Source organism: Hesperophylax consimilis, chromosome 12 (genome assembly GCF_061612785.1).
Source record: "Hesperophylax consimilis isolate HC1 chromosome 12, BYU_Hcon_1.0, whole genome shotgun sequence".
NCBI lineage: Eukaryota > Metazoa > Arthropoda > Insecta > Trichoptera > Limnephilidae > Hesperophylax > Hesperophylax consimilis.
In genome coordinates this window covers 35,323,683-35,338,165 of record NC_142847.1, presented here as the reverse complement: position 1 = coordinate 35,338,165, position 14,483 = coordinate 35,323,683, and the positions used below count along the sequence as shown (strand labels likewise).

The window sequence follows — 14,483 nt, the reverse complement described above, 5'->3', positions numbered from 1 at the left end:
CTCTCTGTGAGAGTTCTAGAAGATTAGAGACGGTGGACTTATTTGATAGAAATCCGTGTTTGTTTCCCCAAAGAAACAATTTAATTTGTTTGTTTAGCTTTCCGCAAATTATCATTTCAAAAATTTTTGGGAGTATTGACAGAACCGCTACTGGTCTATAGTTCTGGACTTCCGTTTTTGTTCCAGATTTATGTATCGGGCTAACCTTGGTAAGTTTCCAGGATTGAGGAAAAGTGGAAGTTGAAATACTGTGGTTTAAGATAAAGCATATCGGGTTAAACAAATGGTGATGCCGCTGATGTCACGGTAGTCTGACAGCTCACGCCTCAAATCAAACGTGTTTGATCTTCAGTCCTGAATTCGGCTCTACCGATGCAAGATGTCAAGCATCGCCTTCCTCGGCATCCTTTCTGTTGAAATAGCACCAAAAACCGAACCCACCACAGCACACACTCAAACGAGTACCTTGTTCATAGTCGGCTTTCCACGATCAACTGAATCAAGTTTTCATTGACACTTCAGTCTGTTTGAACAGTCCACAACGCATCACTGGTGGGGTCACTCCAGCAAGTACGAAAGCATGGCACACATTCGTTTTCACGCCCTATGGGAACCTGGCTTTGATACTAATCATGGCTTTGCAATGGTTTCCGTATAAATATTGGGATTCAAAAATATGTAGTATACAAAATGAAAAAGTTTTTTGTTTTAAACCACTTTATTTTATTATATACATCGACCGGTTTCGGTTGATCTCAAACTTCTTCAGGACAGTAAATATATCAAGCCACAAAGTGTTTGCTTTATTCGATAATATGTAGTATGGTTGTGAATAGAGATCCCTTAGAGCAAGTTGATGAGTTCGCGTTATTAGGAGGTCGATCAAGCTCACAACCAAGCACGCCTACAACTCCTTGGGGTTGCAAAAAGGAGGATGGAACGATGATGAATGTGAAGATGCAGAAGGTATCTATAACAGAACAGCATATATATGATGGTGATCATGTGTCAAAACCGAGTTGTGTGGAGGTCCATTCTCTCTGCTTTCCGATGGTAATCCAATATAACTCAATGATTGATTGTTTTTCTTGCAGACATGCGTGAGAAATTAGCCAGACAGCGACAGCTTCTAAATGCAAGACTGGGACTAGACATGGCCTCCAAGTTGGGTATGGACATGTCCGATGTGTTCACTAATGAAGACCTCATGTACCAGGCATCCCCTGCACCTTCCACACCTGTTTCAGGACCTAATCCACTGAAGCTGTTTATAAAAGTAAGTGGATGCATTTTATCATTTGCCTGCATTGGTCAACTGGAGAATAAAAAAATGTTTTAAACAAAAGTCTTACTCTGGTTCTTTGGTCTGCCGTGTTGTATTCCGCACTATTGGTTCCAATTTTTAAATTATTTGTTAATCATCTCTGGCCAAAAAGGTTAGGTTATGTTTAGTCAATATTATTCAATGACTAAATAAAATACGCTAAGGGAGGACTTGGCATATCAATAAAAAAAACTCTGTCCAAACGGTAGCACAAAAATGGCTGCCAAGATGGCGGCAACGCCAGACCGTTTCCATGGTTATTATTCAGTGGATTGACATTTGGGAGAGATAACAATTATTTCTTACTTTTTATAACCCAGTCCACTCAAATAAAATGCATTTTAAATTGCACAATACTGTATTTAAGTATAATAAGCAGACGCGGCCCGTGACTGTAATTACAAGCAGTGCATTTCACTTTTAAAATGTACCTAGTCTGTAATTTAGGTGGAGCAAATTAATGAATGGGAACACCTACTGCAATTCATTCTATCTTCTAAGTTATACTTGTAAAATAACTGATTAAATAATACAAAATTATCTCGAAAATAAAGGACACACAGTTCATCGTTGAAAATATAGCGAAACCGTTTGATTTCACCGCGAACGAGTTCCAATGTGTTAATGTTGTTGCGTTAACATTGAACATTAGTATTTCTAAGCGAATCCATTCCAAACGCATTGGATTACACATGATCAAAGTGATGCAAAATTCACTCGCTGTCAAAGCACTTCGATAATGCACGGAATGGGTTATGTATCTGCACTGCTCTAACACGTAATTTGACGTTAAGAGTGTAATCTGTCTCGCTCATGTCACCGTTTCGGCTACTTCGGGCTGTCTCGATACCGCCCGATGCTGTTTTAGTAGTATGGTAAAAGTTGGTTCTGTGCATATCGGGGTATGCACGACCGGTTGCTCTTGCGCGGGATTTTTTTACTAGAAGATAGCTCAAATAATGACCTGACGGGAATTACGAATTTTTTACATCGATCACTGGGGCACAGATGTCGTTTTAATTTGTTATGTGGAGATTGAAGACAAGCAGTGCAATGCACAAATGCACGTACCGAGGAACCGCCTCTGATAATAAGATAGTTTTACCCACCAATATTTCAAAGAGCCTAGCTGTATTGTGTTGAAATAATGTTTTTATTTATACAATACTGTATTTAAGTATAATATTTTTTCTGGCAAGTCTAGGACTCTGTAAATGTCAAGGAAATCATAATAATAATCAATTTTGAAAATGTGGATACATAATTTTTCATGTTATGTATTTTTTTATTTATTGCTATACTCCATAATAACATAATTATACCGACATATAATATTGTGGGCACTGCTTCATCCATCGAGTTACATTCAATCATAAATAAACCACTCACTATATCGATAACTTTGGGATTTGTGTATTAAGCAAATTGGTTCTAAAAAACCATAGATATGCCAATATATAGACAGGAAAATTCTAATTCGGAGCCTATTTATTATACTTTACACCAATGAAAAACTAAAAAAAAGTTTATTCTATAGACTTTCAGAGTTTTTCATTGGTGGATATAGTTAGCAATCATGTGACGTCACAATATTTCGGTTCCAGTTTTCAATCGAAGTTATAACTCCCTGGTGAACTTATATCACAAACATTTTATATGCATACCTTTGAAAATGGAAGGTGCCAAACAAAATAAATCGTTATGTAACTTGGGTAGGAACTTTCACCGACAGTTGGAAAAGTGATTTCCTAATATTCCATTCTCAAAGTGTAAAGAAAATAATTTTATTTTTTGGAATAACTTAATGAGTAAAACCTCAAATTGTAATATTTAATTATTGAAGACAATGGCAGAAGAAGTCTGGAACGCCCGAGGAAGACTTAATGCATTATCTCTGCTATGGAATGAGATACGGAGTCAAATAAAATTCGATATAATGTAGTTTTTTAATATTAACAATGTGGTATACAGTAGTGAATCGTGGAAGTCGGGGATGCCCAAGAGAGACATGGCATGATCAAGTGAAACATAAACTTTTTAAATACTTTAGAATAATATCTATATTTCCACCTTAAAAATAAATACAGTTTTCAGGTACACTAGAATTCACAGCCTCTAAAGTTTTCTCCAAACCATTCACAAACACGAGTAATACCGGATACATATCAGCTAATTTTTTTGTTACATAATATGTTCCATAGGCTAACTCCAGATCGTTATTGATAGTCGTCGATTGTCACTTTAACCTCTCAGACAAAGACTTTTATCTACTATGTGTTCCTTTGAGAACTGTCAAAACGTGATAATTTTTGTGTTATTTACGAGTTTTGCTAAAAGCTTCATAACTTACGTTTTGGGAAACGTAGCCTCATTCTAAAAAATGTTTTGGAAAGATTATGAAATCCACTATCGCATTGTGTTGTAATACGTAAATATTTGCGTTTCTAAATATACATTTTATGAAAACGTCAAAAATATGTAAAAATCGCTTACAATTATTTCAAAGCCTTGAAAAATGTACTTTTTTCTGAGTATCATAAAGAAATAACACTTTATATATTGAAGAAATATAATTAAAAACTATTAGTCACCTCAAAATATTAACCGTCCAAACTAAAATATTTTTAATAAATTATTTAGAAACGAAATAAATTATGAACGAACAAGATGACAGATTCAATCGGCTTAGATAATGCAACTCTACGTTCCATCGATATTCTTGAATACAGACGCGTAGCGTTATTCATTATCGATACTCTGTTTTTTAAATCATGGCAATCCGTATACTAGTGATGGAAATAAATCGATTTTTGTAAAATCTCGCGCGTTTACGTGAAAAGACGTTCTAATGTCTTGACCGCCATTATCATATTTACGTCTTTTGACGTTCTAATGTTCTGAGTGGTTAAGATTGTCAAGTTTAATAAATATTTATTATTATTTTTTTGGTAAACTAATGTTTTTAAGACAAGATTTTTTTATGCATAGCACAAAGGGTAACAATTTACCCTTTGAAATATTTATTAAATTAAATTTTAAGAAAGTTAATCTTCAATTGAAACCATCTGTGTTTAGAAGCCAGTGAGCGAGCTGGTCCCCGCTGGTGTGCAGCTGAGCTCCCGAGAGATGAACCGCGCGCGCCGCAAAGCCCGCCAGCAGCGTGGGGCTCCCGGGGAGGACGGAGGCTGCTCCCCCGCACTGGAACCCGACAGAAAGAGGTTCAAGACTGACACGGAGGAAACTGCGCCTGTTTTTGGTAAGTTACATTATTCCAGTAACAATCTTACTGTGATATATTATGTATCTCGGTTTTAATATTGTATCAAATAAACTTGAAAGACACTTGTTAAACTTGCAATTGTAAATTTGGTTAATTCTAAACAATTATTATCGGGCCTCTTTAATACAAAAAACACGGTCAATCTCCCGTTCACACGTGCGGTGATCTACCCCCCTGTCTCTCTTCCACCCATCATTCTGAAACCCTAATGAAACATCTAATGTCCAATAATGTGGAATTCTTGTATGTATTAACCTCTGGAAAACCGTTGGTGCACCAGTTACAAGAATTTTTTTCCCCGCCAACAAACCGTTTGTGCGGTGCTGGCATTGGAATTTCGCCCTAACTGGAATGTTTTGATAAACGATTTTAAACCTTTATATCATGAGAAAGTGCATAAATTTTTTTATCAGAATTGCTTGCGCTTGAAAACACTTTAGAGTTAATTTTTTCTTTCCCTCAAAAAGGGTCTGGTATTCCAAAGGTTAAACTCGAAATTTCCTGATTATCTATACGCACGACAGAGTAGTTGATCCCCTTGACATTTTTTGAATGGTTTTTCAATAACTTTTTCTTCTTTTTCTGGTTCCTTCTCCTTTCAAAAAATTGGCTTTCATCAGAAATCAGGGCAATATTCACCCTGAAGGTTACAGTGTGAAATAAACTCAGTAGAACTGCATTTAGTATTTGTTACCAATTTACATCTGTAGACAGGTTCCAAAAGTCATGATGTACAACATTTTTCAATATGATATTTTTAATTTGATTTGTTTACAGGCGAATGGGTTCCCGACGTGGACGGCAGCTGGGGCCCTGAGGCACTGTGGTGGCCCCTGGAGGGCTGGGCTGGTGCGCTGGCCGGGGAGCTGTTCAGTGCGCAGTGGGAGGCGCGGCACGGCGCCGCCACGGCCCTCCGGGACCTGCTTAAGTGCCAGGGCAAGGGTGCGGGCAGGGAGAGGGGCACCTCGGCCAAACAGGTCAGTACTGTCTGTGTTACCTTCCCTGAGGCGCTATAAGAGATCATCTCCACAGTAATCAGATAAGTGGGTGATACTTTTAGCCGAATTGCAGCCAAAAACTCTTATAACAATAATATTTAAAATTATAAATACATAATGGCCTGGACTCACCTGAGATTACCAATTTAATAAAAATTCACAACCGTCAAGATCAACCCGACCAACCGATTTTTTTCATATGCTCAACATTAGAAAAAATTCCCTGTATACGTGCGCAGTATAACACAAAATTTCATAAAGTAGTCATTCTTAGGATATACGATCATACATGATTATGAAATATATCAGAAGCATCTCCTATCCTTATCCTATATTCCTCTTCGTCTCCTTTACCTACTAATTAGTTTTAAGACATAATGAAACTCCAAGCATCTTAAGCATAAGAAACTTTTTTGGCAACCTTAATTAACCTCATATCTATAGATTTTTGTATTATATAAGTTTATTTCTTAGAAATAAATATTATAGTGAAGATTTCCTGATTCGTAGTAATGTTTTAAATGATACTGAAATTGAATAATTATTTCTAGATGGAAGAAATGCACCAAAGCTGGCTAGAAGACATATCACTGAGGCTCTTGTGTGTCCTAGCTCTGGATAGATTTGGAGATTTTGTATCTGACCAGGTAATTTAGATTTTTTAAATACTGTGAACCCTAAGATTTACAGCGCAGACCTTTTCACCCATCATAACTCTTATTGAAAAGGGAGTAAATCGGTACTTGCTGGGAGTACCATACATGATCCATCTAACATTTAAGGTCTTTCTTCCACAGGGATAAGCAAGTATTCGATACTCGATACAAGTCTACCACCATTCATCTGCGCGGAGGTTCATACACGTCATCGAGACTTTAAACATGGCGTCACTTGTGTCAGACATTTTATTGCAATGTATGTGCTTTAGATCTGTAGCGATGAGCTACCTAGAACGTTAGAGAATTTCATTATGAGCAGCGCTCATTACGCAAAGAACCTGCTAGACTAGTGTCGAAGGCGCACCGATCTACTTACGACTGCTGGAACATTGCCGGCTTTACAAGACGCATGCGGCTCTGTATAAGCACGGCGCTACAGCTCAGTCTTAGAATTCAGTGTACTACGGGTGCTTGCAGCTACGTCTACACTTGCTGCGAGCCCACCGTGCTTGGATTCACATCCCACCGTGATGTGACCTACACGCATCCAATCGTGATGCACACCGATGCAACTACACTGGCTACTTTAATAACATCACTGCGATACTAAAACCTCTTGCATTTGTCTCAATGCTAAATCAAAACAGTCTACAAAGAATGAGAGCTACAGAAACTGTTTGGTTGTGAATGAAATTATGAAAACATTCTGGTTTTGATTTTTCGAGAATACAACTGTGATTGGTTGCAACAGCGGTCTTGTGATTTCGGCAGCAACGTGTATGGACTGTGTGCGACAACGAACTTCTCGAGGTGAATGCCTTTATGTTTGTAAGTTCTTCTCTTAGGACCAAATATGACATGGTGTTTTCCCTACTCTTTACTTCATTTTCATTTACTTTGTTCTAACACCATTTGATTGTAGGTGGTAGCCCCGGTGCGTGAGACCTGCGCCCAGTGCCTGGGTGTAGCGGCCTCGCTCATGGGTCCCCCGGGGTTAGCCAAGGTGTCCTCTGCCCTGTCCCTGCTAGCTCGCCAGCCGCACTGGGAGGCGCGCCACGGAGCCCTGTTAGGGCTCAAGTACCTGATAGCTATACAACAGGTAAACTTTTCTTACAATTGTTAAATTATTGTTTTACATTTTCACTCATTTAAATTCAAATGTAACAATGTGATATTTATATTTCAGAATTATTTTCCTCCATTTTCAAGGAAAGAACTTTCTGAAGTTCCTACCTAATTTTTTTTTTATTAATGTTTTTTCACAAATTATACTTTACTATCTATTATAAATTATATCCTGTTTTAACTTTTTCCCACCACAATATTATGATGACAATGTATGTATTACTTTTGCCAACTATACTAGGCATGAATAGAATATTGTTTTGTCACATTTGATTGATGATCAGTGCCATTTTTAATTTTGGACAGTTGAAAGATTCCTGTTAAATCCTGATTCTCGACCCTTTCCATCTCTTGGTCAAATTGTGATTAAATTAATAAATAGCATAATAAGCGTGTCTGTTTGTTTATTTCTTCAGGAGAGCGTACTCTTTTTACCGCTGTGTTTGAATGTCTTAACGATAACTAATGTTAGAAACGGACGCGGGCAACGATCAATCGAGTAAAATAGTACAAAAACTGCATGCTTTATGATTAATGTGGTAAAACGAAGCATAGAAGAATGATCTGTATTTACTTGTTTTGTATGGAATGAATTAAGGAACTGGAAAACATAATTGACACATGCGGGAAAATGATTATTATAGGAAAGATCGATGGAGATTTCCCTTGTATAAACTTCTATAATACAGCCATTAAGGGTATTAAAGTACATAGTATATTATCTTCTTATTTATGACTGAATTAACCACTCAGAACATTAGAACGTCAAAAGACGTAAATATGATAATAGCGGTCAAGACATTAGAACGTCTTTTCACGCAAACACGCGAGATTTTACAAAAATCGATTTATTTCCATCACTAGTATACGGATTGCCATGATTTAAAAAACAGAGTATCGATAATGAATAACGCTACGCGTCTGTATTCAAGAATATCTATGGAATGTAGAGGTGCATTATCTAAGTCGATTGGATCTGTCATCTTGTTCGTTCATAATTTATTGCGTTTCTAAATAATTTATTAAAAATATTTTAGTTTGGACGGTTAATATTTTGAGGTGACTAATAGTTTTTAATTATATTTCTTCAATATATAAAGTGTTATTTCTTTATGATACTCAGAAAAAAAGTACATTTTTCACAGCTTTGAAATAATGGTCAGCGATTTTTACATATTTTTGACGTTTTCAGAAAATGTATATTTAGAAACGCAAATATTTACGTATAACAAAACAATACGATAGTGAATTTCATAATCTTTCCAAAACATTTTTTAGAATGAGGCTACGTTTCCCAAAACGTGAGTTAAGGGACGTGGACACGGTCAAGCGGCTTGATCGCAAGCACGTAGTTTATTGTCTATGGCACTTTGTGTCAAGCATTTTGACCGTGTACCGAAGCTGGCTTGCAAGCATTGCGCAATTCTACGTGCTTGCGGCGAGGCTTGATGCGAATTTATATTTTTGTGGGAATAGACAAACGACAATAGACAAATAAATATCACGTATCATAAACAATGATATAAATTGAATAAAATTGTTATAAAATAGGTACTTAGTTATTGTTTTTGTGTTCAATTTGTAGAAATCCATCTAATTTAAAATTTTTGGAAGTATTTTAGTATTTTTTAATAATTATGACAGCGGTTTTCAAGGTCATTAATAATCAAACTGTAGAATAAATAATTTTCTGAATTTTCAATGGAGAAAACATATTTTTTGTATGAATACCGCACAAGATATTCATACAAAAAATAGCTGTAGCCTGTAATACACTTTGCAAATGCTCATGGGTAAAGCGGTACCTTAACTTGTACCATTCTTGACACCAAATTCGTTTCTTTTTATTATTTTATTCAAACATAAAGCTAACGTAAGAGCCAAGAACGCTTTGTCTTTGACAGATTCCATTTTGCCGCGAGTCACGAAATGACAGGAAGGCATAGAAGTACATATACATAGACCACCACGAAATCACAGGAAGGCGTGGCCATGCTTGACGGAGAGGCTTGATGCGGGCTGTCAAGCCGCTAAGCATAGACAATAATAGACAACAATAGACAACAATAGACAAAAAAACTACGTGCTTGCGATCAAGCCGCTTGACCGTGTCCAAGTCCCATTATGAAGCTTTTAACAAAACTCGTGAATAACACAAAAATTTTCACGTTTTGACAGTTCGCAAAGGAACACAAAGTAAATAAAAGTCTTTGTCTGAGAGGTTAATATTTAGTTTTTAATAACAAGTGGTTAAGAATTGTGTGGAAGATGGATGCCTTTCTTCCTGTCAATCCTGGCATAGATCTTCAGCTCTCCGAGGATCTTCCCCTCCAGCTGCATCAGGAACTGCATCATCCAGTGACGCCCATTAATTTCGTCAGGGAGATCTTCAGAAGATACTGTCATTGTCTGCACTCTGTACTTTACCTGGAATAGATAGAAACTATTGAAACTGGACGATGCTGAATGTGGATTACACCATAAATTAATATTATAAATAGTATACAAGATGTCCTGCAACTCGTAGTATGAAACTGGCGAATTTACGTCTCATTTGGAGTCTATGTCATATAACTTTGAACTCTTGTGAGATCGCACCTAGAATATGCATCTCCTGTATGGTCTCCGATTTATACCTGTAACTTACACCGCTTGGAGAAAGTACAAAGAAAATTTCTTCGATACGTTCAATTCAAATTGAGACAGCCTGTAATTGATATCTGCTATAATACATTAATGTCTGGTCTAAATCTACCACTTCTTTCTACCCGGCGAACTATTAATGACATTCTTATACTTTTTAAATTACTGAACAATCTCATAGACTGCCCTCAAATGTTAAGTGTTATAAATTTTCGTGTCCCTGTTAAATCAACTCGACTCCACCATCTTTTTAACCACTATCATAGCACTAACTATTTGTATCATTCACCGTTGGCGCGTTTCCACCGCACTGCCAACACGTATACAGACCTTTTTGATATTTTCAAAACCTCACCGTCTTGCATCAAGGCAAAAATACTTGGTTGTGAATGTAACTGATATGTTTGTGAAATGTTAAATGTCTGTTTGTACTGCATCATACTGACATGTTCTTCTTTATGTGTAACATATGTATGGTGTTCTATACATATACATTCCACATATATACATATATGTTGAGTTAGCGCCCTTTGTGGCAGCTGGACGCGTCATGCCATCTCCAACCGCTTTATGGTTTTTTTTAGTATTTTCAAGGGAAACGAGGCAACATCCCTTTGAAATTATTTAAAAAATCAGTGAATCAACATTTTAAATTAACTTACCAATTAGTAATCAGAACTTAATAGTAATGTGATTAGAGTGCAGTGTTTCGAAAAATGAATAATCGAAAATTGTGCTAAAAATATTCTAAATTCGCTGAAGTTGAACTTGGGACGAGAATCGGTAACTGTAGGTACGCCAGATGTTTTCAATGTTATTCTTGGAAACTCTGAAAGCCCTAACAAGTGCCCAGGGTGATTTATTATCCCGTCCGTCGCCTTTTATTGCGGGACAATGCACCACTAACATAATCACCAGGAACAAGTGTACAAGGAGATGGACTTGCCGAACGTCACAGCGGTGCTGGCAAAGTTTGTTATCTATGTGAGGATACTGTGACAGCGCTTAATTAGCAGCAGACACATACCTGGACGGATGACGAACCTTGTGCTGGCACTGTTGGTGGGCGCGGTGCACTCTTTCGCTGCAGCAGTTGGCCAGTTTCCTCACCACCTGGGATTCTTGCTGCAGAGTCTCCATCCTCTATCTTCGTCGAATGTCACAGCGGTGCTGCCAAGGTCTGGAATCCATGAGAGGACATTGTGTCAGCGCTCTATTAGCAGCAGACACATACCTGGATGGATGACGAACCTCGTGCTGGCACTGTTGGTGGACGCGGTGGACTCTCTCGCTGCAGCAGCTGGTCCAGTTTCCTCACCACCTAGGATTCTTGCAGCAGATTCTCCATCTCCGTGTCACCTGTTTCTGTACTTCATTTTATTTAACTTAATTTCAATTTCAATTTGTAATATTTATATATTTTTTTTGTAATATCTGCATTAACTGTAAAGCGCCCCTGAGGTGATATCTCACAAAAGCGGCGCTATAAAAATCATCCAATAAATAAATAAATAAATATGTGAAATGAATATGTATAGCATCAATATAAACTGCTTGCTTCAGATGTCTTATAGTGTTGGCTAACGGATGTATTATTTTAATGAAAAATGTTATTTTTAATTGTCAAGTCTCTGACAGCCCTGAACTGTGTACTTATAATCTAATGTTTCACATTACTGTAAAAGCCTTTTATGGCGTTTAATAAATAAATAAATAAACTTTCGTTTTCGAGTAATTTGAGAATTAAATTTTTGAGGTCAAATTTGAAAAAAATCTTCTGTATAATGATTTTAATATTATTTTACATTTATTAGAATACATATTTTGTAATTTTTACACCACCATTTTCTCTACTGAAAAATTTGTTTTATTTGGTATTTTTGTATTTTTTATTCAAATACTTGAGTGGGATCATGTCAAATATATATAGAGACCATGCATGAATATGAATGAAGCAAAGAATGTGTGCCAAGACAGATTTGTGTGGCTATTCATCCCCTCTCTGCTTGCCTCTCCGGAAAACGGAGAGGCAAGCAGAGAGGGGATTATTTTTAAATTATTTATTTTAGGTTGAATGGATTAAAAAGTTACCTTTGATACAACGCAATCTTTGGGAAAGTTACATTTTGTGAGAAATACCCTTTTCATGCTCTTCTTTTAAAAATTCACAAATGTCCAATACAACGATCACCATGGAAGGGTGGTATCCCCTTTTCCCATAGCCTATTACATCAATCTGAAAACATAAATAAGAACTACATGAAATTATTTAGGTATCTATCAGTGGCGAAACTATACCATCGGGGGCCCCCAGTAAAAATCAGAGTCGCGTTGTAATTGATTTTTTATAAATAACTTAAGAAGTTACCTAACAGTATTACTAATATTGTGTGCATTTTTATTTCCAATTTAGTCTTTACAAGATATTTATTAATAAAATTCTTTTCTCCGAGCTTTCTGTCCCGCAAAAGTATTAATAACGTCATCAAAGTTCAAAGATCGGGTCATTGAATTTTCAGTAGACAAAATAGCCAAGTTACGTAGCCTGTCTTGTCCCATTAACTTTCTTAAATATGTTTTTATTAATTTTAGTTTCGAAAATGACCTTTCGGCACTAGCTGTAGTAGGTATTGTAACAAATAACATTAATGCAGTACATACTTCAGGAAAGCTGCACAACATAAAATGATTCTTTATTATTAATAAATCAGCAAGTTCTCTGATAAACGAAGCCTTTTCCATTTCGTCTCTGAAGGTGGGCCGAAAACTGAGAATTTCCCTGGCAAATGATTCAGATATCTCTTTTTAATATATATCAACAAATTCTAGAGCTTTTTTAAAGAGATGTGTCATTTAAATTTTGCAGGTTAAAAAGTGGCAGGTTGCAAAACACTGAAATTGGAAACAATTTCATTTATTGGAAGGAAACGCGATTTCAGTTGATTAATAATGTTCACTTTAAACAACCTTTCCGGATTTTGGAGAGAGGAGCAAAATTTTGATGACAAAATGGCGTTTCACCTTCCTCTGAGGGGTTTTAGAAAATTCAGGATTGATGAACCACTTTTCTGCTACACTACTTGTTTCTTATTTAAATTTTCAAATTCACGTCGATACCTTTCCAATTCTTCCAGACAAATTTTCAAACGTTTTAAGGCATTTGAAAGATCGATGACTTTGGACTGAAATTTTAAGAGGTTGCATCGATAGTTTGTAGAATTTTGCAATGGAAAACCAATAACATAATATAATTGTAGTTCTCGATCTTCTTCTTGATTTATATAGCTTCATTTCTTTCATCCGATTTGCAATTTAACAATTGTTTTCAACAAACAAACTTCAACAAACCGAACTCGCAAAAATAGCATCATCACGTCCTGACCATCTAGTAGGGTTCAATGTTTTTAATGTTATCGAAGTTGAAGACTCTCTTTCTTTATCAGATATAATACATACTTGATTAGATATTCCATCTTTTGATACCATGCTTAAAAAAATTAAGGCAGTTTGGTCATTAACTTCATGAAATCTTAAAAGTGACTCTTTAATGACAAGCGCCTTTGAGATTTTGTATTTTTTAGATGCCCGATTTGCGAATAACCAGCATGGTTCACAATACGCCTTCTGAAGTATTAAGGAATAAGATAGCCATGTACGTTCAAGTTTCACGCCAGACTTGGAAACAATATAGTAATGTTTTTCTAGGAAAGATCTACTGTCATTGTCGTTTAAGAAAGAAGGGATTACAATGTCCGTTTTCGTTTACGAACCGTTTCACTTGATCATTTAGTTGTTTAAAATTATCCTTATCAGTAATATATGGTGAAGATGCAATATTGTTCACACTAAAATATGATTCACTCTGATTTTTGCTAGTACCTGGTTGTAGTTGTTCTGGATCTGGATATACACTGGTGTCAGGTGCTGCATCTGCTATACATCTGCTAAGTTTATTTGGACAGTATGCTGTGTTGCGCTTTCTCTTTATTCACTTTTTTTTTTTTACCAACGTTTCGGACAGCATTGTAGCGTTCATCATCAGGGCAGATATGTAGATTGTGGTAACACGTGTCACAATATAAAAATCTTTTGGAAGATAGATTAGCTCTTGAACTTACGAAGTAGTCATAGTGGGTTACGAAGTAGTCGTAAGTAGTAGGTTTGGCAGTTTCTAACAAGGTAACGCACCTTACCACAAATCAAAGACGGATCTTTATTTTTTCAATTATAGCAATATCACTTACTTGGATTGCAATTCTTGTCCTTCAAATTCCTGAAATTGTCTGGGCAATTTGTAAGGCAACAATTGAAAAAACTCGTTAATTCCATTTCCAAATGAGTTCAAGAAGTTATTAAAGCCAATTTTGGACATATTTCTTATTAGTTAATGTACTTTATACAAATAAATAAATTATTAAAAAAATAATATTAACCTTGTTCACGTTGGTTCGAGC

The 14,483-nt window shown here is 36.2% G+C and overlaps 1 protein-coding gene across 1 annotated transcript in view; it reads left to right on the top strand.

Moving 5' to 3' along the window:
- The window catches only part of Hel89B (histone acetyltransferase 1), a 90,312-nt gene that overhangs the window by 31,396 nt on the left and 44,433 nt on the right, over positions 1-14,483 (top strand). The window contains exons 6-10 of the mRNA XM_089637603.1: positions 1,095-1,276; positions 4,400-4,580; positions 5,382-5,581; positions 6,154-6,249; positions 7,184-7,360. Coding sequence (XP_089493729.1) covers positions 1,095-1,276; positions 4,400-4,580; positions 5,382-5,581; positions 6,154-6,249; positions 7,184-7,360 — 836 coding nt within the window. The remainder of the gene's footprint in view (positions 1-1,094; positions 1,277-4,399; positions 4,581-5,381; positions 5,582-6,153; positions 6,250-7,183; positions 7,361-14,483) is intronic.